Here is a 27,500-nt window from a genome sequence, read left to right as displayed (position 1 = left end):
GCTGAAAGATGTAATTACTTGATAACCTTCAGATAATTTTTTCTGTTAAATTTTATCTCCAGTCATTGCATTACATGTGTCCAATTTCTGAGTAGTTTCTTACTTCGGACATCAAATTTTGTGAAGTATGTCTTATTACCATAGAACCATGTAGCGAGGATATTTTAATTGGAGAATTGCTAGTTTTCCTCCTAATTTGTAGAATGGTAGCTTTTCCACCATTGAGAAGTAAATGGCACTGTCTTTTTGGCACTCTTCTTCGTAGGAGTGACCTCTTTCAATGAGATTTCTAGATTTTTAGAGATTTCAACAAATATAACAAGCTTCAGAAACACATCTAAGAGAGGAACTGGATAGACACATGATGACTTCTTTTGTTTGGTTTCTTTCGTAATCTAAGCTGAGATCAAAACATATGACTGTCGCAACCATGCCCAGTCATGAGACCACCATGACTCATTAAATCTCAGTATTATAGTGTTGCTGCGTGCATTGCCATAATGTTCTTCAACTTTGGGCATTCAACCGATGGACATTAATCTGGTTGACATCTTTACATGTGGGCTTAACGTGAAAAAGGGGAATTGAACCTAACAAAAAACAAAAGGTATGTTTTCAAATTACTCGTATGATACTCGTATTAGTCGTAAACTAAAACAGTAATACAACAAAGTGCTATCAATCTAATGAAATGTTGCAAACTACATAACCAAAAAATCGCCTTTATAAAACTGGGCCTTAACGCCAATAACGAGATTAAAACGACAATGGACAATATAAATATACCAGTGCAGACTATGTTAAAGTACTACAGTTTCGGTACAAAATTTACAAGAATCTTGGGGGCTGGTTTATAGCCCATTGTTCTTATCTAAATGGTGGGCGTTCGCTTGCATCTGATTCAATTTTGTCTTTTAAATCTTGAATGAATTGAAAATACAGCAATACAACAAAATAACTGTTTGCATGCTGTCGCCCAATAATGGAAAACTAAACTAAGGAAAACAACGTTACAAAGGTACTCGCATATCAGTCCCGCTTGTGCCAAAGGTTTAAGAAAACAAAAGGATAAAAGTTCATATACATAGACGACCTTGACGAACACATGGACAGCCCTCTACTGCATTGGTGATACAAAATTCATTATTTAGGCACGTTTCTGCGTTCGTTCAGGAACCCAGGCTAATGGAGGAGTTACTTCCTTTCAAGAAATCCGTGACGCGTTTCTTTTTTAATGGCAAAGGACTGGATATACATTTGGCTGACCTTTTTTTGTTTAAATATCTTTCCTGCCCGCCGTTCTTTTGCTAAAGGAGTTCTTGAAGCCGTTGCATTTACATCTTTCCGCGGAACACGAACTAACAGAAGTATAGCAAGGGCATTTGGATCATTGTTGGTCCGGCACATCGGTGCATGCACCCTGATATTTTTGTCTCCTTCTCCACACCTACAGCTATCGGGTTTACCATTACTGTTACGAGCGTCATTATTGCAGTTAAAGCATCTGCATCTTTTGGAGCATTGATGACCTTGACGAACACACGGACAGCCCCCTATTGCATTTATGATACAAAATTCATGCATCCTTGACTTGCATGTCATCCACAATGACAAATTAAACTTCCACTTAGTAGCAGCTCTTCGTTGTCCTTGACTTCAGCTAAACGCTTGCAAATAAGGCACAACAAAAGTTTCAGTTAGAAACCTATGCTTTGCCTGTGCTTTACTCAAAAACTTACAAAGAACCGATTACAGGGACTTCCTTCTAAACGTGGCCAATCAATGCTTCATACGTAATGATATGGATAGATAATACATCATCAACCTGATTAATTAATTAAATCCAAAAATGTTTTTAGTGCATTATTGTTGACTCGGGAAAATTTTCAGCGTGTGGGCATCTCAGTGACGGTTGTCCATCAACTCTTGGCAGTATTCTCTCTTTAGCTCTAGTTGTTAGCTTTTCTTGTAAGCCTTGTCAAGGCTTTCATTCTCCAGCTTTCCCACTCAAGTCTTCTGAAAGAGTATTTTTTTCACTCTTGAGGAGTCTCCACTGTCATTGTCTCTATAGCAGCTTTCCTTGCTACTCATCACGTCCATCACCAGTATTTTGGCCGCTATTCCCTTTTCATGCTGGTCGGCCCAGTTAACCAGTTGTAGGGCTATAGTGCGTCTCATTAGCTTCTAAATATATAAAGCAAAACAACAAGCATGAGAAAGGTATTCTAGGATTACCAATGGAAAATATGATATAAATTATCAAAACACACCTTGCAGTTAATATTCTTGGGAAGCAGAATTTTCAATTCTAGATTTTGATGCTTAAACCTTTTGGTCTCGTGTAAAATCAACTGATAAACAGAAGTTCAAAGTAATTTAAAGAATTTCTGTCGTTGTCTATTTCTACTCTCATACCTACCTCTTTGCTAAAATTTGTCTTGTGGGGGTTGTATAACAGATGTCCACGTCATATTGTCTGCACCCTTTAGGTTGTCTTTTCAAATTGTAACAACTGGCCACAGCCTATCTTTTTTGAGATAATTCATGAGGGGAATCGAGGAGAAAAAAAATTATCAAAATACACCATGCAGTTAATGTTCTTGAGAAGAAGAATTTCCAATTCAAGAAAAAGTGGTACACTAGTATACCAGTTGTTAACACCTTTGTTGATATATGGCTCTGTTAGCTTCAAAACAACTCACGGAGCCAAATCTTTGCTTGCTGCTGGACCCTCTTTTCCACTGTAAATAGAAGTGCCAAGTACATAGCCAGATGCTGAACCTGCTATAACAAAACCTTTGATTACAAATCTGCCTCTGTTCAAAGGCAAAAATTGTCTAGAATGAACGCGGCCCTTGAATTTAATCGGTGCCTGGGCACAAGAGCATCTAAAAATGATCTTATTTTCCACAGATTATCTCTGTTAGATTCAGTCCGATCTGGGGCATTGCAATTATTTGCAATTGAAGATATCTCAGAATATGAAGGCAGCAGTCTCATGACATGGTGTTAGAAAACAGTGGAGTTTTGGAGCCAATTTTGATGCTGAAACCTTTTGGTCTCATGTGAAATCAGCTGATAAACAGAAGTTCAAAGTAATTTAAAGAATTTCTGTCATTGTCTATTTCTACTCTCATACCAACCCCTGCTAAAAATTTATGTCTTGTGGGGGTTGTATAACAGATGTCCACGTCATATTGAAGTAGTTTTGCTCTTCTTATCGTTGTTGTTAATTTCTTCCTCGCTTTCTTTTCCCTCTTCATCGCTATTTTCTTCTCTATTGCTTCAACTGTAGAATCAAATAAGCCACCTCATTTCTTCTTCAGATCCTTCTCTATCAGTAAATGCTTGTCTGCACCCTTTAGGCGGTCTTTTCAAATTGTAACAACTGGCCACAGCCTATCTTTTTTGAGATAAGGCATGAGGGGGATCGAGGAGAAAAAAATTATCAAAATACACTATACAGTTAATATTCTTGGGAAGAAGAATTTCCAATTCTAGAAAAAGTGGTACACTAGTATACCAGTTGTTAACACCTTTGTTGATATGTGGCTCTGTTAGCTTCAAAACAACTCACGGAGCCAAATCTTTGCTTGCTGCTGGACCCTCTTTTCCACTGTAAATAGAAGTGCCAAGTACATAGCCAGATGCTGAACCTGCCATAACAAAACCTTTGATTTTAAATCTGCCTCTGTTCAAAGGCAAAAATTGTCTAGAATGAATGCGGCCCTTGAATTTAATCGGTGCCTGGGCACAAGAGCATCTAAAAATGATCTTATTTTCCACAAATTATCCCTGTCGGGCTCTGTCTGGTCTGGGGCATTGCATTTATTTACAATTGAAGATATCTTAGAATATGAAGGCAGCAGTCTCATGACATGGTGTTAGAAAACAGTGGAGTTTTGGAGCCAATTTTGATGCTGAAACCTTTTGGTCTCATGTAAAATCAGCTGATAAACAGAAGTTCAAAGTAATTTAAAGAATTTCTGTCATTGTCTATTTCTACTCTCATACCAACCTCTGCTAAAATTTATGTCTTGTAGGGGTTGTACAACAGATGTCCATGTCATATTGGAGTAGTTTTGCTCCTTATCGCTGTTGTTAATCTCTCCCTCCTCATTGCTATTTTCTTCTTTATTACTGCCATTGATATCAGAAGGCCCTTCATTGTGCGAATCCACATGGGCGATTCACAGAAATTCTACAAACAACTCCCTTCAAGAGTTTCCCCCAGTCACATTCACAAAACTTGATTGCAAGGAACCAACATGCACGCTTATTCAATGCGTGCACTTGTTTGATATTATGGCCTTTGTGGTGGGTGCTTATCAGGGAAAGGTGCCTATTAGAGCCACCGGGTGCAAATTTGAGGAAATACAGTATCTTAGAATAATAATTGGGTCTGTTTCTTCCTGATATCATTACTTTTGATTGACAGCCCTTCGAATATCAGGCCACAATTTGTTCATGGTCTTCGTTGAGTATTTCCTTACAATACAACCATTTTCTGCATAAGTACATTGTACTATATGCGGACTTGTAACAGACTTTCAAACTCACTTTCGCCAAAACTGCAAACTCATGTTAACATAACCACCAATTCAGGCCCATTCTGCTATTAATAATTGAAAACACTTACGCTGAATAAGTGAAATCCTTTCGGGATCAAGTGGGATCCTCTCGTACTTGTCATTTAAAGGGGGAATCATCTTGGCCAACATTTCCTCTTTTGTGAACACTATCCTGGCCAACCTGGTAGCATACCAAGTTTGCTCCTTCTGAGGTGCCTTTAGAGACAGGAACTGAACTCCATTGTAGCTTGGGTAAAGGAAGAGACAAAGTTTCTTAGCTATGAATTAATGAAACAAAATATCAAACAATAAAGATTGCCAAGTTGGAATCCTCATCATCCCTGTCCACCTCAATAGACTCAACACACTGCAAAGGAATTAGCAGCTCATCGATGAAATTTTGTTCATCACTTTCCTCACCATTTTGAAAGCTATAGGGCTGGTGTAGCCCTGGGTACTAGTTTCCAGCCGTCCTGCCACTGGTTAAGAAAATTATGCCTTGTTGATTTCAGAAATTTTCATATTCCCTAAACCAATTTCGACAAATTTCAAGCTACTGAAATTTTTAAAGGATTTGTTTATTATTTTTAGTATGTAAAGCGAAGTTTTAAGACTTCTTTTGGTTCAAACAAAACTACATGATCAAATTAGTACCTGCAAATCCCTGACTTTCTTTATTTTTCTGTTGTGATCTGTAGAAGGAAATCGATGTGTTCACAATTCTACTAACTGTTGATTGGGACACTTTCATTCTAAATGCAAGGTCTTCCTCTGTAGTCCCTATCCAAGGCGAACTAAAGTCATAAAACACTCTACTACCACAAGTGTTTTAGTAGCAGTGGTCCCGAAGAGGGTCTACATTTCTCTGCCTGTTTGTGAAGTCTAGGAGGCATTCTTCCACAGTTACTCTTTCACTCTGTGTTTGAACATTGTTTGTTTCGCTGTCCTTTGTTGAGCACAAAGGCAAATAACTTTCACTAGACTTTTTGTTACAAGAATCGATCTGTGGTTCCACGTTTTCTTTATCTATGTGATTATGCATTTCATTTCTTTCCATGGATATTAACAAATTCAAAGGCTCCATTTTTCTCTTTTTGCGGGGGATTTCATCTTGAATTCTTGGAGGCTTCCTCTAGTTATATGTTAGGTTCAGTTAGATATCCCTTAAGATACAAGCTTGGCATTCCCCATGTTCTAAACGAGTTGGGGATTGGGTCCGAATTGGGACCGCAAAGCATCTATGGATTGTTTGAAGGGACAGATTTTCCAAATCAATATGGCTGAAAGCGAGAGCAAAGCCAAACTAACTGTTAAACTAACTCAGGAAGATATTCCTGGGGCAAAACTTCCAAGGGATTCTGTTGAAAAATGTAGCGTTGTCCAGTTGAAGAGGTGGCTGCTTTGCAGAGGTGGCTGCTTTGCAGAGGTGCAAAAACGACGGGAACAAAGAAAGCTTTAGTGTCGAGGTTCGTATCGAAGCTGGCAACTTTTAAACTAAGAACCTTTATACGCAATAAGTTATTTTTATTTATAACAACTTTATTTGTAATTATATGCCTTTTCAGAATTATTATTAAAATTTCCTAAGAGTAAAAATTTAATATAATCGAAATTTTCGAATTTAATAAAGTCCTCTCGTACTTATGAGTGCTCTAATTTTGACTTATAGAGTACACGACTACATCAAGCATGGATTTGATGTTAAATACTTGCGTGATCCGGATGGCGGCGTCAATTTGTTACGGAAAAAAGCTCAACTTGGCGTACTTGAGAATCAAGAGCCTGAAGTAAAGGATTCATTCCCAAAAGAAGGATTCCAACCAGATATAAAGGCACTACCAAAAATATCATTTGGAACTGTGTGGAGATTTATGATCGAAGGTGTAGAATGTAAAAAGCAGCTCTCCACTGCTAAGCCACTTGTTAAAGGATTCAACTTTTTTAAATCTGGTCATGTCCTGTACATAGGCCACCTACAACAAAATGGCAAGCACTACATCAAAAGCCAAGTCCTCCCATCTATGAAAAAGGACAAAGTTTATACATGCTACTTAGTTATTAGTTCACTTGGAAAGATGCTAAGAGCCCACTGCAAATGCCCTGCTGGCATAGATGGGAGATGTAACCATGTTGCATCAACACTTTTTGCTTTAGAAAACTATTGTAAAGTAAGGGAAAAACTGGATGAGTCTGATGAGTCATGCACCTCCAAACCATGCAAGTGGAATGTGCCACGAAAGAGAAAAGGTGCAATACAGCCCATAAATGAGATGACTTTTGTGAAGCACGACTACACGAAAGAGAAGAAGATACGTAAGCTTCATCACTCTCCAGTAAATGCAAACCAAAATGCTTGTCGCGATGAAAACAAGTCAAGGTTTTTTGAAATGATGAAGGAGTACCAGAGGGTATCAGGAAACACTGTAGCTTGGACACATATACTGCCTCAGGAAGTAAAGAAACTTCAGGATGTAAAGGATTCTCTGCTTTCACCAGTCAAATGTCATCCCGTGTCAGCAAAAGAGCTAAAAGAAAAGTTTGAAAAAGCAAAGAGAAATCTTATGGTTGATGATTTACAAAGGCAAGATATTGAGGAACAAACTAGAGGTCAATCAAACACTGAATTATGGCATCGCCACAGACAACCAAGGATTACTGCCACAAAATGTTACCGTGTAGCTGTACAGAGAGAAAGTACGTCCCCTACTAAGATAATTAAAGATATACTTGGCTACAACAAGGCCTATCAAAGTAAGTCAATGGAGGAAGGACTGAAAATGGAAGACCAGATTATCAATGATTACAAGCTTCTCAAGCAAAGTCAAGGAGATGAAGGCATAACAGTCTCAAAATGTGGGTTTTTTGTTTCAAAAGAACATGGTTACCTTGGTGCTAGCCCCGATGGCCTTGTACATGATCCATCAGCCTCTGATTCAGAGGGACTTATAGAAGTTAAGTATGTCCAGACATCAAAGGATGAAACACTAGAAAAGGCATTGTTACGCAAGAGCATTTGCAAAAAGAACAGTAATGCATTGAGATTAAATGACAAACACAAATACTTCTACCAAGTCCATCAGCAAATGTTTGTTACTGGAAGAAAGTGGACAGATTTTGTTGTAAAGGGTTCAGGCTGTGATTCACTGTTTTGTGAAAGAGTACATTTTTCAATAGACCGCTGGAAGTCTATTTTGCCCAAGCTAGAATCCTTTTTTATTGACTGGATTGTTCCAGAACTTGTGTATCCTAGAGTCAAGTATGGAATTCCTAAATTGAATGCTCGTTCAGTTTAAAACAGTCAAAATCAATGTGTTCATTTCAGTAAAAGTGTGTAATTTAAGAAAACTATACAATGAAATAGGCAAATCAAAATTTAATGGGAATTAGTGGTTTGCCCAAATTATGTTGCACACTTTTTAGTACTATCAGAGTGTAAACAATATATTTGTGAAGGTAGAATGGTTTTCAAAAGCCTGTGAAACACGTACTAAGTTTTGTACATGTTTAGTGCTTTTCTGCTTAAATGCTTTTGTTTCTATTGTTTAATACTGGCACTATTAGAAAGTAAATAGTATTAATTGTTTCACAGGTTTTTTAAAAACCACCCTATAGGTATTTGCTATAGCTAAGATTAGATAAACTTTGTCTTGAAAGAAACAGCGATCTGTTTTGTCTATACACATTAACTCAGTATTTTTAACTCGTGAATTGCGCGCATGCGCAAGAGCGAGTTATAGATACGATGTGGGGAAGAGCATTCGCTCGCTCGCTCGATTGGTCGATTCCTGTAAACTTTTTTTAGATTTTAGGCTTTTGAGTACATTTGATAGTTTTTGGCGAGTAATAAACAGACGAAATGGCGACCTTTGTTGCTAAGAATAGTGGTGGGGTGAAAAAGAAGCCAATGATAATCTTAAAAGAGTTTTTTTTTTCGTTTTAGTTTCAACAAGCGGCGCCAGCGACTGGCAAGCATTCAAGGATTCACACTGAAATAACAACAACCTTCGTTTTTCATAAAATTGTAATTTACAATCCTTGAACTTGAAAACAATCCGAAGATTCATTGAAAATATCACTTACTGCGAAGCGCTCGGAGTTTACAGATGTTCAAAAGCTTTTTCTGTTATAGCGTGAGATTGAGGACAAAATTGATTATTACGTTTCGTCGCGTGTGTTTTTCCTGTGTGAAGCAACAAAAGATGCCGGCGACTGACGAAATAACAAGTTAACACGAAAATCAAATAACACTTAGACAAACAAGTTTAGCTACCGATTTTCAGTGAATTTTTAAAGAACAATTTTCTTGTAAGTTTCAAGACAATTTGAAGATTCAACATACATACAACGTACTAAAATGCGAAAGTTACACACCACAAAATTGATAAATAGGCCTGAAATGAAATTCTATCTTGTTATTGATTATACGTTGCCTAGCACGTGACTTAAATCTACCCAGGCGGAGATCTAAAATGACGGTGGCAGGCTTGGCTTAGTTATATCACTCAAAACTCGTTCCCGTTTGTCTCATTTGATAAAGAGGGAATCGTTAATGTTTTCATTAAGACAGTATTGCCTTGATTTTCTAATATTTACAACGAAAGACAGTAAATTTCACTTTTCACCCACATTTACTTCCAACCTTTTCTTTTGAACCAGAAACAAAAATGATAGACGTTTAAAACACATGACATCATCCACCTTGTTAAATGTAATAGCATGATCATTTCAATTGTAATGCCTTCTTGTCCCAACGTTACTTTGTTTCTTTGCTACATTAGCGAACACTGAACTACTGCTCGTACTCTAGATGACAATCAACCACAAAATTCCCTAAACCAGATAACATTAAACATAATCTCAAAAATCATGTGTCAATTCACAAGTTTGCTCACAGAGCACTTTGATTATACATTGTACACAGTTATGTTCATATTTGACTGAGTAAAATATTTACTAACTACATGTGTAGTGTGCTTGGATTATTGTAATGACTTATAACCAGTCTGGTTACAGTCCAGTGGTATGATGGCAATATCATAATACATTATCAAACACTAGTTTATCAATGCTATTTTAATGCAAGGCAATAAAACATAAATCCATACCATTGTTAAGTATTAAAATGTTGCTTTATATTCACATAAATTTTAATTAATCAAAGGAGGGTAAAAATTAGAAAGTCCAGCCACTACAAATAACATATCAGATGCTATGGGGGCAAGAGTAATTGGAATTCGGTGGTCAAAGATGTGCCAATTCTTTATTCTCTCCATCAATCGCTCAACATGTACTCTCAAACTGGCAACAATCTTGTTGTGGTTGGTTTCTTCTTTTGAGAATTGTGTATCTTTAACCAAAAATGCTGGTCTAATCAGTTCTGCTCCCACAGAAGCAAGCTCATCAGTGCAGTTGAACCCTTTGTCTGCCATAACTTGATCATAAGGTTGTAACTTGTCCAACAGTCCACTTTGAGCTGTTATTTCCTTGTCAGAAGTTGAACCAGGAAATAGCTCACTGACAAAACATAAAGCACCACTGGGTGTTATACCAAGCAAGGCTTTCATCGTCGTTCTAGACTTGTATGACGAGTAGCAAGCAGATTGAGAATTAAGTGCTGAAGGTTTCTCCATCTCAAACTCTGTACAGTCCACAATAATGACAGTCTGGATAGAAGGATTTGAAAATGTCAGGCATGTAGAGTTTGAGAACTTCCCTGGGTGGAATAGTAATAAGTGGCTCAAACTGTCCCCTCGGAAATCTCGTCCAGGCCCTTGAAACTTTGGATACAAGGGGTCTTGAGACACTAAACCGATGAGCAAGGTCCTTTTCCAGCAATCCAAGCCTTAATCTCACTAGTGTCAAAGTAAACTCTTGGAACTTGGTTAAACATCGAGGTCTGCCACACTGAATTCCTGGGTGCGTTCGTTCATGTTCATATTCAATATGCTCTGCTGCATCTTTAACCATGTCGAAACATATCAGCAGTGCATTATAGTCTGGTAAACCAGTATAAAAGGCAATGTCTTCAGCATTGTCTTTATATTTCTCAATATCGAAACGAAAGTTTTCAAGAGAGTGTCTTAGTCTTTTTGTTTCTTGCTCGAGTTTTAAGTTTGCCTCGAGTAGGTTTGCATTTTCTTCACTCAACTTGGCATTTTTCTCCAGCAGCTGATTCTTTTCATTTGTCAATTCACTGATGTCCTTTTTAAGCTTTTGCAACTCCTTTAACATTGTTTCGATTTCCAATCCTGTGAGAGATGTTTGTGTCTCACGATTGTTCTCATGTTCGACTGTCACTGATGCTTGTGCCATGTCTTTCTTTTCCTCCCTCTTCTTCTTTTTTGCTTCCTGAATTGCCAGATTTTCTTCGAAGCTGATGACTCTTTTTAGCTGTCGTCTAGTGCTTTCTGCCTTTTTCCAAGGAAATATAGTCGGCAGATGAGCTCGACTGAGTTTCTCGCCACCTTCGAAATGGTCTGAGCAAATTCGAGTATTTGTGGAGTCCAATTTTAGCGAATCATTCTTCAAAATGACTTTGTATTGCTTTCTGGTAAACTCATCTTTCGGTAATCTGTAGAAATGCAGATGTGAAGCGTTCCTAAAGCTGTTTGTACAGCCAGGAACGCAACAATTATAGTGAGGCATTTCAGAATTACTTTGTAAATATGACTCGTCTGTCCCTTCAATCAATCCATAGATGCTTTGCGGTCCCAACTCGAACCCAATCCCTGACTCGTTTAGAACATGGGGAATTGGATCCTCGTTCGTTGGTTTCCCAACTTTGAAATGGTTGGAGCAAACCTTTGTATCCTTAGTAATTTTGAAATCTTTCCTGGTGACGAGTCGTGACCATTTATTGTACAGACTGTAGTCAGGGTATCAGTTAAAGCTTATTTTACTCTCCTTACCTTCACAAATGCACCTTTGATGATAAAAAGATTCTGTTTTTATTTACACTGTTCTGTAATAGTATTTACTTTATCAAAGCTTACGTAACAACCACAAATTGCTGGTGTAATTACTTGTGCGGATATCTGTGGTCGTTGTGGCATCCAAACACGGCGCAATGGTCTCCTTTTCCCATATCTAGGATTAAATATCTATGTATTCGCAAAATTTGTAAATGTTAGCATTCCCAAACACCAAAAAACTCAAAACGCTGATAAGGAAGCAGTATTCACACTTGAAAACCACCACCAAATGGTTGAATAGATTGTGCACACAGCTGTTTGCCCTGAGTGACAATATGACCTTACTGTTTTCCCATAAACACCAGAGCGCCCGCAAACATGGCAGGCATCGTGAATAGGGGCTATTCTCTTAAAATAGAAAGGAGAAGTGCAATAGAAGATCTTAAGCTATAAGCACTGACCTTGTGTGGATTTAATTTAAGATATTCAGGAAACGTTTCATCATATAGCAACTTTTGAGTTAACTTGAGTATATTTAGTTCAACGTTCTTATTCACTGGAAGCCTGCCAGTTCAACTTCGCAACGTCCTCTACTCCTGCAAACCTTCTTGTGACAAATCCTTTCTGCTGCTTTACAGAGGACTGCCTTGAGGGGTATGTTGAAATCATACCTGTTTACTGGTTCAGTTTCCCGTTTCACTATTCCGTCTTTTATTTGGTCCTTGACGATCTTTTCGTAGCCCTCAATAATTCCCTGGTTCTTAAGTCTCCTTACCAAGGTGCTTAATCTGCAAGGACTTCCATCTTCATTGTTCTGAAGTGGCTGGTGGTTTCCTCTCCATCGGAGTCCAGTTTCACACCATCTGGCTGACTCGTGATGTAACTGTTCCTTGAATTTAGCATAGACCTCTTGCTGGTCGCCCACTGACGAATCTGCTAGTCTCAACACTTCTAGCCTTCACAACTGTTGCTGTTTCTAGGAAAAGGAAATCAAATTGCAAATTTCATGCATGCCTTTGAAATGACTCTCGGTACAGGACCATGTGACTGGTAAAGATGGTATGTCGTGTAACTATACAACATGAACAGTATAACTGCTGGCCGCAGTACCGGGCACCTCTCCTTCCCCCTCGCTGCAGCTCCTGTTGTTGTGAGCATGAGCTGGCAACTCTGCCAGTGATTGTTGAGTTTTTGAAAAATCTGCTCGTCAAAGTCATCATAAAGTGCTAGGGCCTCATTGGCTAACGTATACACAATGTCTACATGCTTGTGGTCATCACACATGGCCTTGTACTTTTTACTGTGGAGGCTGGTGTTAGGATTAGAGATTCTAGCACCTGCACACAGGAAATGAACAAATGGCTTCTTCTATGTCATGTGAGAGAAATCCCCTAATTACCGGTCAGTGAGATGGATTTTACATCTGCTAAAAAGAAGCACGAGTTGATGGTGGAGAAACAGGTTACTCCTATGGCTACTACATCAAACTTTGGTATCCACACTTATCAGTGCAAGCTAACGTTATAAGCTTGTGATCGTTGATCCAACTGGCCATGTTTGATTTGCAGTTAGAGTGAACAGTGGGGTTAGGGGACGGGGAAAGGGAAAAAAGATGCCTGCCTGAAGAGGCTGTTAAAATGCCATACGCCTTCTGATTAGTTGCGCTTCACTGCATTTCAGGAAATAGGAAGATAATCAATAAAAATGAGTTTATTTAAAAGCCTTTGGCAATGACTTCTGGCCTAAACAAACACACGTGGACCCAATGAGCTGGTGAGCCATTATATGTAGCTATATTTTACATAATGTCCGATGAGAGTACGAGTGACAGCTGTAGACTTTGTGGAGTTTCCTTCAAAGTTTGGAAATCTCCTTAAGCAAAGCCACTCTTCATCAGAAAATATTTTCAAACCTTCTGGGTGTATATTGGAGACGTGTAATCTGGAGGAGCTTGCCAGTTTCTCGAAAAAAAATTTCATGGAAGGGGTGAAAATTTTCTGTCCCCTTTGGTTTGACTGCATTCAAGGTGCAAGTGATTTATCACAGCATGCTTTCAAAGAATGCGGCCCGGAGATAAACTCTCTTGCTTAGGTACAGCACTGCTAGTATGCTAAGGAAACGCCTTACAAAACTAACACAACTGACTTAGAGAGCACAATGACTTATGGGGCACTATCTTCCAACAAGAAAGATAATTAGTAAAGTAGTGGATACATAGATAGAAACCGTAATTTTTACATTATTTTTGCATTATTTTGTTTGCTTCGTGGAAAATACACGTGCATATAGTCATTGTGCATGAAGGAAATTGAGTTCCCAGTAATCTTTTGGTCACATGCTTAGAAATCATTTGTAGGATATACAACAAAGGTTCAGCTTTTTTTAAGGGAACAATTTTATTTAAGATAGGAAGATGTTTATCATGAAAGGAAAATAGACTTATTGATAAACCTGATGAAATTGAAAGATATGAATCTTTTATGGGACAAAGCAACACACCTACTTAAGAACAAATAGTCCACTTGACAAAAAGAAACATGCAAACATAGAAAGAATTAGTTAACAAAATTTGATTGAATGATTTATTCTTAGCTTGAATTATATAACACCATTTCCTTAAACAAGATCATCTTTTTTTGTACAAAACAGGGGCACATTTCCGATAGAAAAAATACATATGTAATTTGTTTCCTCATCAGATACAAAGTCATTTCATTTAAAGTTTCGGACTTTTCAAGAAAGTTGCCGGTTATCTCTAACGTCTGGACAGCAACAACAACAACAACAACAGCATTTATTTAAACACGATAAAAAATTCAGCAAAAGCTGATGTGGTCGTGTACGGACAATAAAACTAAATTCCTAACTAAATCCAATAAAACTAAATTCCTAACTAATTATAAGAAGACTAATGTAAGATTTCTACATATTTTCAACAATAAAAATTCTACATAGTACATCATTATAACATACGTGGCTTAAAAATACACTTGAGTGACTTTTTAAAAGCGTCAACGTCTTGAATTGATCTCATTTGATTTTCCAGAGCGTTCTACCGAGTAATTGACTTGTATGAGCATGATTTCTTGACCATATCGGTCTTAGGTCTAGGTAACTTAAATGTCATTTTCCTCCTGAAGTCGTAGCTACTTACATACTTTTCAAAGTGACGGCTCATAGGACGTGGCAAAAGATTATAATAAGCCTGATGCGCTAAGATTAGTAATCGTTTCTCATACATAATCTCTAAGGTATTCCATTTTACTGTGGCAAGAACCTCCTTGCTTGGAGTACACCAATCCAAGTTAAATATTATTTTCGCCGCTCTAACATGTATAGATTCTAAGCTTGAGAAAAATACTCGACCACAAGAGCCCCAAACTAACATACCATATGTCACAGACGGCAGAATAACCTTAAAATAGAAATCAATTCTTGCCTGTATAGGAAGGAAATACAAGGATTTAAGTAAATTCAACTTCTGCGTATATGACTTAGCTAATTCCGGTACATGATGATCCCATTTAAGAGCATTATCTATCTGAACACCTAGGCATCTTGCAGAAACAACCTCCCCGACAACATAATCACCCATCTTAATAGCTTGTTTTGGCCCAGTAAATTTTCCGCGTCCACCAAGCAATATACATTCCGTCTTGGTGGGATGTGGAGTGAGACAGTTCTCGCAACACCATGTATATAGCCTTGCTAGTACTTCATTCAACTTGGAGGCCACCAGATCATAGGTCGGAGCTGAGACATAGACGGTGGTATCGTCTGCGTACATGTGAAGCTGTGGGTCACCATCTATTCCCTCAGTAATATTGGGCAGATCATTACAGAAGATGGAAAACAGGGTAGGGCCCAGCACCGACCCTTGAGGTACACCAAAAGTAACTGGCATAGCTTGAGATTGACACCCATTAATCGTCGTTACTTGCGTTCTTCCAGAGAGGTAATCTCTTATCCAACACCACAAGTCCCCAGCTACACCAAGACTTTGAAGTTTTCGGAGCAGAATGGAGTGGGGAATTGCGTCAAACGCCTTACGAAAGTCTACAAAAACCACGCCTACAACATGTTTCTTGTCGATCGCTTGTCTCCAGTCATCCGTTATTTTCACTAACAACAGCTCGGTGGAATGACCTTTTTTATACGCCCACTGGTGAGGGTTCCCAAGTCCTTGTTCAGTGACATGCGTGGTAATAGTTGACGCCACCATAGACTCCATCAGTTTTCCTGGTACACTTAATAGCGAGATAGGCCTGTAATTTTGCTTAACGGTTTCATCGTCACTTTTGTAGAGAGCTGAGATGTTTGCAGCCTTCCAAGTAGCCGGTACACTGTTGCAGGTGGCGCTTATTTGAAAAACAGACAATAAAGATGGAATAATTGAGTCACCGGCAAACTTTAAAAGTTTTGGAGCAACTCTGTCGTGCCCAGAGGCTTTATCGGCTCTCAACTTAGCCATCGAACTAACAATAACCTCCTGCGATAAATTTATGTTCATAACACAAGGCGCGACGGTAGATACATGAACGTTACTTTGTGTCGAGTTGGTATTCGGCAATTCGTTGGCCAGTTTTTCGCCTATAGTTGAGAAATGTTCATTAAATATGTTCGCTTTGTCCAGATCGGAGGTGACAACTTTTCCATCCGCATTCCTGATCCCTAATATCGGGGTAATCGATTTGCCGTTTGTCGCATTTTTTACCAGTCTCCAGTAGGATTTACAATCCTTCACTTCATTGAACAGTTCCAAATAGTATCTGCTCTTAGAAAGCCTCACTTCCCGTGTCACTCTATTCCGCAACTCCGAATACTCAGCCCACAGGTCTGGATCACCCAGACGTTGTGCCATTTTAAGCATTTTGAAACGTTTATTCATCAAGTGCCGTATTTGCGGTGTTATCCAAGGTACCGAGACGCTCCTAATTTTAACTTCCCTGTAAGGCGCATGCACCTGACAGATATCTTTGAATATGCGTAACCACGCCCAATAGCAATCGTCTGGATCGTTAAACACTGAACATACTGACCACGGCACAAGTCCCTTTCTAACGTAGGTGCCAATAACTCTTCAAAATTAGAAATGTTCATGAACTCTCCTGGATCACTTTTAATACTTTAAATGCATTTGACGTTGAAAATACTGGGGTTTCAGCTAAAGTGAAAATCTTCTCACAGTCCCTTACCGCATCCTTAATTAAATGCCTTGAGAAGCCATGACAGGAGCTTTCACCAATGCTGGTCCTTTACTTCTCATCTCATCTATTACCTCGTCCAGTGCTTCTTTTAATGCCTTCCTATCCTGGCATGAGACTTGTCTGCATTGAGCTTTAGTGTCCTCCACTGCTTGCTCTTTTGCCTCCTCAAATGGCAAGGTGGATGCACAGCAACCCCTGCCCCCGCATAGTTGAGAACAACAATCATGCTGAGGTTCTAGGGGCAGAATGGAATCATCCAGAAAACACCCTTCTGCCTGGAAAAAGTCTTTCACTTCCTGTTCACAGTGCAACTTGCCGTCCATTGTAAAGAACGATTATGTGTGGTTTCTCTCCGTCTCTTCCAGCTCTTCCAGCCTCTTGATGTTGGTCTGGGATGGATTGGGCTGGGCCAGGCCCCAATTTATAATAAACCGAACATTAGGATAGTTTTCTCCCATAAAAAGTGCTGTGGAGGCCACAACAAGTCTTTTCACTCCTGAACCCTTGAATTGCTCCATAATTCTGTTTTTACTACTTCTCCAGGAGTTAGAGTGGTAACTTCCAATTAAACAGTTGTCCTGGACAGGAGACTATGCAGGAGAGAATATCTACTTCCAAGCTTAGATATTATGTGATTGGTGACAAGGGCTATTTCATTTATCGTGTTGCAAAACACAGTTGTCTTTGGACAATTTACACCCTCATTTCTCAACAGGGTAATAAGCCAGTCCAGCTCCTTTATCCTTTAACTGTTAGGGCTTTTTAATCTTCCTCACAGAAAACTGTCAATTATGGCGGTTGGAACTAACGTAAAAATATTTTATATCTTGGGCAAGGTTGAGGACCTTCTTTATTGTTTCTTGAGTTATTGGGTCTGCTGTCCCTGTAAGGGCACAAAGTGGAGTACCTTAAAATAGGGACAGTATAAGGATTAATAACATTTACAGACAACAAAGTAGGACAAAAACAGGCAACATTAGGTACAATGAAATAAATGTTCACGATATTTTAGCTTGGCAGCCACTGAGTATTTCACCATCTGAACATAAATATGGAAATAATGGTGTGGAGTTCACCATGAAAATCGGGTTTTTTTTTTAACGAGTGTGCTTCAATCAATCAAATAACCTGTGGATATGGAAAAGCATGCAATGCTTGTTTGCTCGAACTGTTACCTTGCTTTCAAAATGGACGCAGTTGCTCAAGCTGACCAAAAGATTCATGGAACACAGTGTTCTCCCCCTTGTTCGAACAACTGAATTGAGATAACAACAGTACTGTGAGCATTATTGAAAAATAGAAAACAAGAGAACAGACCTTTACATACATACATACATACCTACTTACCTACCTACCTACCTACCTACCTACCTACCTACCTACATACATACATAATTTATTTGAATAAGGGCTGCTTTTGCTGATGTGGGCCTCCTAACTACATGCTAAAATATTTTTAAAAAGAGGACCTAATAACATAATCTTAAAAGTTTTTATAAAGTATAAATATAGATCATCTAATAAATAATTAATAAATAACCAAATATAAATATGAATCTAATAAATAAGTAATTAATTCAAAAGAAAATAATCACTTTCAATAGTATATAAAATCTTCAGTTCTCCTTTTTAAAATATTGCATTGTCCCTTTATTTAACTAATAGTTTCCACCAATCTTGATTTATTTTTTAGAGCTAATTTAAAAGAATCTATATTTTCTGCATTTCTTATGTCTCTGTCCAGATTTTTCCAGGTAACTGGACCTCTGAAGAATAGAGATTGTCTACCAAACTCTGAAGCTGTTGTATTCATTTCGATTAGTTTGCCTTTTCTAACAGAGTTTACTTGTTTGAAGATATGAGATAATCTGTGACATCCATCAGAGTTTATAATTTGAAGCATTTCTAAAGCAAGTCTGTTTTTATAGATGTTGCTTATGTTCTGCCAATGTACCTTCTTTATTACATCATGATCTTCTAAAGAAGAAGGGAGTCTGTGGATTAATCTCGTAGCTTTTACATGCAGTGCTTCAATGGGTTCAAAAGCAGAGATTAGACAGTTTCCCCATACAGATATACAGTAATTTATGTGAGGTATAATCAACTTGTAATAGATCCTTTCCAATTCCTTAGTTGACAGATAGGATATTCTTTTAAGAGACTTTAGTTGTGCATTAAATGATTTAGTTAGCTCTTTGATATGTGGTTTCCAAGTCAGCTTGTTGTCAATATATACTCCAAGTACTTTTACTTTATCCGTATACTCTAGACATTTGTTTCCCCATTTGACAGGTTTTAATGGGCCAATGCAGCTCTTTCTTGAGATTATTATGACTTTGCATTTGGTTGGATGAATTGTGAGGTTGTTTGTATTACACCATTTGCTAATTTCTGAGAATACAATGTTAAGTAGAGTTACTAACTCATCTTCATTCTTTCCAATAATAAATGCTGTGGTGTCATCAGCATGGAGGTGGATTCGCCATTTGATATACAGTCAGGCAAGTCATCTACGAAGATCGAAAATAGCTTTGGTCCCAAGAGGATCCCTGTGGGACACCATAGGGCACTATTTGAAGGCCAGGTCTTTTCCCATTTACTATAACAAATTGTTTTCGATCAAGGAGGTAACTTTGAATCCAGTCTTTCAATTTTCCATGTAAACCGCAAGCATCCATCTTATTACTCAAAATTGAATGATCCACTGAGTCAAATGCTTTCCTAAAGTCGATAAGAACTGAACCAATCACATTTCCTTTATTCAAATTTCTTTTCCACATCTCTGTAATATATAGCAATAAGGAGCTTTTGACTGGTCCAAGTTTCCAAAGTATGGAACTCGTCCACAATGATTGCACACACACTCTGGTGAACGGTGCGCTGCTTTTTCATCAAGGAAAGAAATGGTTTCGCTAAAACCTCCTCCACTGACACAAATACAAGGTTATATTTGCCGCGTTCTATGTCCCTCAATGATAGCCATGATCGTAGCAGCCGTTAATCCCATAAAGGATGCTTCTTCCATTTGATCATAAACAATACTCTGAAGCGGACAAATATTACGGGTGCAGTTGCTTGAACCCTAGATTTCATCACATAAAAACTGTATTGTGTTAAACTGTTTTAACACACCTTTTCAGGTAACAATCGTGCCATCGCATCCAGCCGCCATGTTTGTTTGGCATGTTGACACTTCTAAAGCTCGCGCTTTATTCGTATCCAGATCTCGCGCGGTCAAAAAACCCTGTGAAGCCTCCTTAAGACAAATGTGAGTGAGGTAAAGGTTCATGTGCATATTTCCAGATTCCCGCACTTCCACAGTTCAACACCACTACCAAGTTAAGACAAATGTGGGTAAGGCAAAGATCATTTGCATATTTTCAGATTTTCAAACTTCCACTCTTGTGTATACGATATGTACTATATAAATCGCTTCCGTGCACTTGAATAGTCATATCTAAAACAATCTTACTCCTCACCTCGTTTTTCGCCTCTTCTCTCGCATTTGCTAGATGATATTAAACAAAGGAAAAGTAGTACGTGAGATGATATTGAAAAATAATAAAGTACTAATTAACTGATAAAATGATACTACATGGAGTTTTTGGGTCAAATAAAAAACTCCCAGTGAGGGTTGCACTCTATTCCGAGCCGTGATGCGATCTATGATCTGATCCACAAACTAATCAGAGACCCCATCTGTGATCCCATCCGTGACTCAATCCATGATCCAATATGTGATCCCATCCATGATCCCATCCGTGATCCCATCCATGACGTGATCCATGATCCCATCCATGATCCGATCCATGATCCGATCCATGATCCAATCCATAATCCGATCTGGGATCCCATCCATGACGTGATCCGTGATCCGATCCATGATCTCATCCGTGATCCCATCCATAATCCAATTCATGATCCGATCCATGATCCCATCCGTGATCCCATCCCTGATGCGATCCGTGAGGCCGTGATTCGACCTGTGATCCCATCTATGATCCGATCCCTGATCTTATCCCTGACCCGATCCGTAATCCATTTGTAATCCGATTCATAATCCGATCCGTGATCTGGTCCGGTGTGATCCAGGTTTAGTGGATGCCGGTCGGTATTTACCATTCCTTTACTGTATACCCCGTCTGCTGTGTGCAGGCTAAAAATCTGGTTTGTGATTTTATTCCTCTCCGTCTCCTCAAGGGATTTCAGATGTTTTTTCTCATTGTTCCTGAGATGGCTCATACATCGTTGCCTCGAATCAGATGGAAATCCACCAGAAAAAGTCTGCTCCAGGGGTTTTTCTCTATCCATCCTAAATGCCCCCAATAGAGACCTCAAAATCCGACGACGGCGGTCGCGAGCTGGGGGGGAATGAGGAGAGGTCGCCGTTGTGAAGTGTGAAAAATAACCCTAAGAACACTCGTGGAAGACGCGGTCGGGTTCATAACAGGCTTTCGGTTTTTCAGTGAAAATATGGCATCCTTTATAGAGAGAAGTAACCTTCTCCTCGAAAGTTTTGATAAAGGAGGAGGAGGATTTCCAAGGACGAATTCCTTCTTCTTTAAGGTGCAAACACCTCGAAAAACCCAGATTTCCCTTACGTAGAAGGCATGATTCAAGTATGCTGCCTGATTCTGGTCTACTTCGCGATCTGGAGCGGCATGGCTTCTCTACAACAAGAGAATCAATGGCCGTGTATGGTGACCCCGCCTATCCCCTGCGTGTTCATCTCCAATTCCCTTACATAGGTGCCGGAATAACACCATTATTACTTTGAAGTGTAGCTAAGTTCCTATTAACCACTACACTAGCTCAGTAGTGTTCATAGCTGTGAGGATCACTTCTATATTCGTTCTTCATACCCATTTGGCATGGGCATGCTACTTAAAACTTCATCAGTAACTTCAAACTCCAAATCGCACATTCCCAAAACGTCTTCACCTTTAAAATCTTCGGTCGATATCTTACTCTCCTCACAATTTTACCCTATGACTGGTGAGCCTAAATTTTACTGACATGTCTTTCTTGCTCAACACTATTCCTTTCATAACCAAAGAGCGCATTGGAGCGATGACCTGTTCGCTCCCGAATTAACTTATCTTACGACCAGCTTGACTGCACAACATATCTGGCAAAATCTTATTTAGAGTATTATTACCCTCAGGTGATTTATGATAGCCAAATACAGCTGAATTTCGATTTGGTTTGAAATGAAATGCTTTTACATGTTCCGCTAAGCTTTGGCGCTGGCGGTTGGCTATCCTCGCTATGTACTCAGGTTTGCGAATGGCTGGGCACGGGCATTCTGTCAATTCATCTGACAGGACCTAAAACATAGGAGTTATAGTTAAACTAGGTTCTTATTTTTGGCATGGTTATCATCTAAACTGTATTTTATAGAATCAATACAGCAATATATTCCATATAACATCAAATTGTCAGGGGCACCCAATTTTTGGAAGATATCTGAGATCTAGAATTTTCCTAACATTTGTTTTAAAATGTCTTCCTTTCCTGCCTCTCTTTGGATTTTCGAACATCTAAAAAGTGGTATAATTGCCCATTTTAACGGATGTTTACCCTAAAAAGGTCACCTAGAATTTTCGAAAGCCTTTTTTTCTGGCTGAAATTTCGAAAAGGCAAGTTTTGATCCCTATAATTTTCGGATCACTAGACTTTCATCTAGGAAATCCGAACAGATGAAAAATTTTTAGGGGATGAAAATATGCCTGTATGTACCGTTTAAATAATAAAATACGTCCAACGATGCTATGTTCAAGTAGTTTTGAACTATATTCTCGTTGGGTGCCCCTGAACTGTCTGTGCTTGTTTAGTAAGTATTTGCTAATGTAGCGTTGTAATTACCTCGTTCACTATCGCCGAAGCTGGCTTGAACTTGTTCTACAGCGCCTTGGTTTTATCCGTATTGAAGATCTTTCTCCCAATTGCAGCCTCAAATTCCGCCGTGTGGTTATAGGAATTCTTTCCCGCATGGAATGTTCCGTCTCTTTCTGCTACTGTTATAAACACGAAGAAGGCGTAGTCGTTCTTGTCACTAATTCGATTTATTCCACTAAAAACTATCGTGCAAAACCCTCTCGAGTCAAAATCACACGCCCCTAATATGTACGCTTAATTCGATATCCTATAATAACCAGTAAATCAAGTTGTGAATCAACTTCTTGTCATGTGCGTTCTATACAAACAAAACGAAAGGTGTGACTGCTGAGATTACGTAACAGATACGCGTGACTGTCTATGACAGCTGCCAAGGCCTTACAGGGGTTGCCTTTTGGACGGACCGTGCACCGCCAATAGGTAGCGCAGGATCTCTTGGCATTTATGTTATAAGAAAATCCAAGACTATCTATAGGCATGGCTCTCTCGCGTTTGGTTCCCTCTTCCACTAGATGGTAAGTAACTGAGGCTCGGTGGTCAATGACGTCGCGGTTTGGGAGTGGTTCAGCAATTGAAGACTCGGTGAGGCATTCGTTATATGGAATAAACGTCAAAAATCACATTAATTATTAAAAAAGAAATTAAAAAAAAGTGATTCTGATTATGGTGATTGTGATTAACTTTTGCTTTCTGTGTTCCGCTCAGGCTTTCTTGAGCTCTGTTTTTCATTTCCGCTGCTTTTGCGTTGTCAGCTTTCTTATCGTTTTCTACGGTGTCTTCAGCTGCAGCTTCTTTTTCGGATGTTTCTTCCAGAGCCTTTACCACCTCACTCAAATCACATTCAATTCCACTTGCCCTCTCTTCGTCTTTCATCTTTGCTTTAAATTTCTCGCTCAGCAGTGTGTATCTTTCTCTAACAGCGTGCTTACTGACTTTGAATCGGGAAGCGTAAGGTCGTTTTTTCCAAGACTTTGCCTCTAAATATGTTTCCTTTTTTGTACTTTAAGGTTCAAGTACTAAAATTTCTTGACACTTGTAGTTGTCATGTTCCACGGTCCTCTCCATGTTTGATCTAAAAATTCCCAATGATATCTAGCTTCAGCGATTTTTTTTCCTGAAACAAACCCGGGTAAATTATCTTGATCAAATTCCTGGTCACATGGAGAAAAGATATATTTAGCTGTCAGTTAAGTTACAGGGAAATATGTAGCAGCTAGAGAGGATAGTTACCAATCAGATCTTGGGAGTTAAAGGGTTAAAATGTCACACATACCTAGCTTATTTATGCTTGACAGGAACAAATTTTCCCCATCATAAGTCAATAAATTTAACAATACTTGGAAGAAACTATCCCTGTGATCTAGATGACAATAATTTGTTCTAACAAAACAATTACTTCAGTTTGCCATTAAGTACATGATAAATAAATGAATAAAAAGTAGAAAAAGTGTTAAGTATTTTTTCAATCACGACTCTTTGTTTATCTGCCTGACAGCCCAAAGTGGGCCAGCAGGTGCAGGCCTCTCCGACATGCCACCAACACTCCTTGGCTTAGCCATTGCCCTGGCATGGGGGGTCAAATTATTTTTGTAGGTTCTGTCTAGCCTGGCTTTTGCATTTGTCAAGCTTGTTCTTTCCCATGATAGCTTCTTGGTTACATATCTTGCCAGTTTCTTTTCTTTTCACCAGTAATGAAATCTTCTTGCTCCTCATAATCTGATTCTTCGCTACTCATATAATCAATGTAAAGGATTTCACTATAATACTGTTTTTCTTTTGGTGTCATAGAAGCTTGTAGCATCTCATAGGATGACTGACGCCTTTCCAGTTTCTAATGGAACAAAAAGCAACAATTCAGTCATTATTTAGTTAATAACCAGACCAAATTATATCTATGAAACATATAATTTATTGTCAAATAGAAATACTTTTCTAACTCAAAATGATATCCCACAAAAGATATAAAATATGAAAATAACAATCAGCAATAAATAGAACTCCCAGAAAAAAATTCATGCTACAAAACAGTACTAAATTAAAGCAAACCCATATTATTTGGTTAACTACCAGCAAGGTTGACTTTCCTAATTAATGTGTATTTGTACACCAGTTGTAAACATACCAGTCCAACTTACAGTGTATGACAAATTTGTGCATGGCATTGTTTCATTTTTTGTTGCTGTATATTATCCCACATTGTATTGTGTTTTCAAACTATTATTATGTTGGTGCAATGCTATGCACAAATTTGCCACAGTATTAAACAACACTTGTTGTCAAACTGAATTGAAACGTTTGATTCAGAAGCCATGCTTCAGCCACACTATCTTGAAAATTTATTCTTGAATATAGGTTTAGCATAGCAAAAGCAAGACAACTTAGCTAGTCCTTACATTTAGCAAACGCCTGCTCCTTTTGCACTTTTCTTTATGCTCTTCATTTTTCCCTTTTCTTTTCCTCTGCTCTCTTTGTTTAGTTGTTTTGAAGTACCAATAAAAATGAGCTGTTGAGTTAAAAACAATAATTATTATGGCTGCATGATATCCTAAAATTACAATACAATGACAAGTCTATGTGTATATGTAACATCAGCTTATGGATATATATTAATTAAAAGAATTAATGCTGGTAATATTGTGTTTTCCCTCTCAGTTGTTAAGTTTTCTGTCCAACATATTTCAGAAAATTTGTTTGATTTTGCACAAGGTAAATGCTTCTTGTTCTAACTTGCACACAACATTAAAACTTGATTCCTGTAATGTAATACCTTCCATTTGTAAGTCAGTCCATCGGCAGCTTTCTCCTCCATGCTCTTTTTTCAGTACTTCTTTCACTTTTGTAAAAATGCTCTGGTTTCTCTCTGACTGTGGACTGTAATAAAAATGAGAATATTATTTTTGTTTTAAACAATAGCCAGAGGCAGTTATAATAATATTATTATTATTCAGCCAAAAAAGGAAATAAAAATTCAAGTAAAGCAGTTATACAAAAGGGACAATTTTCTAATCACTGCTGGTACAGTGCAGAAGCTACATGCTTTTTACACCTTCAAACTGACAATAGGATTTCTGGTTCTTGGAGGGAAAAGATTTCTCAAAACAAAAATTAGCATGTATTAATCTATCAGCAACATAATAGTTGAAATAACAGATTCTAAATGTTTACCACCTCCTACTCCCAGAAGAAGCTGGTCAGAGAGAGATTTAGTTCTTGGTAGTAAAGTTTTAATTCTAACATCTTGCATGCCATCTCTCTTAGTGCCTTGCTATTTAAACACATCATCTTATGTATGGTAAAAAAATAACATACTCCTCATCAATGATGAAACCTTGTGTCACTTTTTTTTCTACCATCTTTTTGTAGATGAACCGAAACCGTTTCTGGAAGATAATATGGAAGAACATCATATGTCAAAAGTCAATTCAAACCACAAACTTGTTTATTTCTTTAATCAGGGTCAGCAGGGTTTTTGGGTAAACAGTACACAGTGGAATTTTAAACTGGGTAAACAGTATTTTTGCTAAATGCTTGCAAAATAGGCACAAGAATTCAGCACAAGGATGTTCCAACTTTGTGATAAGCACTAGAACCAACATCTACACATATTGTGCTTTAAGTTAATACAGAACACGCGCGATGGCGGAATGGCGGTGTCTTTGAAGACACGTTTTATGCTTCTGATACACCGCAACTGAAACTCTGAAACACAACTTAACAGTACTAAAGTTGAAAAAATTTATATCCTTAAAGTAATTAAAGAATATTTACCCTTAAGTCATTTGGAATCACAACATTTGATTCTCTGCGAGAGCTTTTAGAACGCTTGTTGCCTTTCTTCTTTGCCTGCCCTTCCAGACTCGCAAGTTGGTTCTTCAGCTTTGCATTTTCTTGCTGAAGGACTGCATTCGTATCTTCTGGTTTCTTTTGCCCTTCGAGAATCGAATCAATCCTTCTACTCATTCTTTCCATAAGAAGAAGCTGTCTCTCTTGAACTGGATCGTTTGCAGCCATCATCCTATCGAGGAAGAATCCAAACACGTGCCCGCAACAAAACGAAACTCGACCGAGTGAACGAACGACAGCGAAAGATCAAATATCCCGCGATTATAGTTTTGGACATTTGATTGGCGTTCATACGGTATTTGTCATGCGCATAAGGATCTCGGCCTCACTCTGGGGACGAGACATACCGCGTCCTCGATACAAACGCGCGCTTTTCAACGTTCAGTTAGAGATGTCTGGTGACGTTTGCAGTTCAGAGCTGTTCACTTCATGCTCAGAAACCCCGGTTTCCTTGTTCAGCAAAACCAATGCTTGGGAAGTTTTAATACCCTTTGTGTGTGGAACGCAAATAACTTTGAACCTAGAGCATCAAGCTACTTTTTGCCTGTTTATAGGATACACAGTCTTTTTGCTGGAGCTTATTTAACTCTTGACAATGTAAAACTCATGGCAGTTTGCCCTATTTCACGCCGTGCCATTATTTTACCAGCCAGTTATTAACATCAATCTACATTCACATGTCGTTGTTGTTTTTAATATATTTAACAATAAATATTATTCCCCTTAGTGGTGGTGGATATTTAATGAGCTGTGAAGTATATACCAAACCAGTGAGATAAAATAATTATAAATTTATATCTCAGAACACTGCAAAAAAAAGTTTTTCACACTTCAGCTTAAGCTGGGAAGTGGATAGCACATGCATGTACTATCCTGAGTTTGAGTAGCCAATCAGAGCATGCAAAAAACACTGTCCACTGGTTTGGTATATACTAAAATTATATGGTTTTGAAGAAATGTACCTTATTTGCTCAGGTTAGTCAAATTCCCTGTGCAACCACCTTCCTTTAGTGAAACAGTTTCCAACACAAGAAATCAAGTCTCTTGTTCACAATCAACAAACACAGTTT

The 27,500-nt window shown here is 38.4% G+C and overlaps 1 protein-coding gene and 2 pseudogenes across 2 annotated transcripts; 1 reads left to right on the top strand and 2 right to left on the bottom strand.

The window, feature by feature from the left end:
* Nucleotides 1–5,794: 5,794 nt before the first annotated feature.
* Nucleotides 5,795–8,015, top strand: LOC149047845 (uncharacterized; annotated as a pseudogene).
* Nucleotides 8,016–9,573: 1,558 nt separating this feature from the next.
* On the bottom strand, nt 9,574–11,323 carry LOC149047844 (uncharacterized; annotated as a pseudogene). Its single transcript, XR_016185076.1, has one exon. The product of XR_016185076.1 is annotated as an uncharacterized LOC149047844 (transcript).
* A 13,703-nt stretch (nt 11,324–25,026) lies between these two features.
* Nucleotides 25,027–26,671, bottom strand: LOC149047843 (uncharacterized). Its single transcript, XM_089200968.1, has 3 exons — nt 26,356–26,671; nt 25,897–25,967; nt 25,027–25,458 (listed from the first exon to the last, which is right to left on the bottom strand). The coding sequence occupies exons 1-3, from the start codon at nt 26,599–26,601 to the stop codon at nt 25,266–25,268; spliced, it is 510 nt and encodes a 169-aa protein (XP_089057094.1). The 5' UTR covers nt 26,602–26,671; the 3' UTR covers nt 25,027–25,265.
* Nucleotides 26,672–27,500: the final 829 nt, after the last annotated feature.

This window comes from Pocillopora damicornis, chromosome 3, assembly GCF_964200805.1.
Source record: "Pocillopora damicornis chromosome 3, jaPocDami1.2, whole genome shotgun sequence".
NCBI lineage: Eukaryota > Metazoa > Cnidaria > Anthozoa > Scleractinia > Pocilloporidae > Pocillopora > Pocillopora damicornis.
This window is presented reverse-complemented; position numbering and strand designations above follow the sequence as displayed.

Excerpts from the sequence above, each read along its gene's own strand:
- LOC149047843 (XM_089200968.1), bottom strand. The coding sequence starts at position 26,601 with ATGATGGCTGCAAACGATCCAGTTCAAGAGAGACAGCTTCTTCTTATG. Across the intron at positions 25,968-26,355 it reads TGATTCCAAATGACTTAAGG|AAACGGTTTCGGTTCATCTA; the intron begins GTAAATATTCTT and ends ATTATCTTCCAG. Across the intron at positions 25,459-25,896 it reads GGTTTCATCATTGATGAGGA|TCCACAGTCAGAGAGAAACC; the intron begins GTATGTTATTTT and ends TTTTTATTACAG.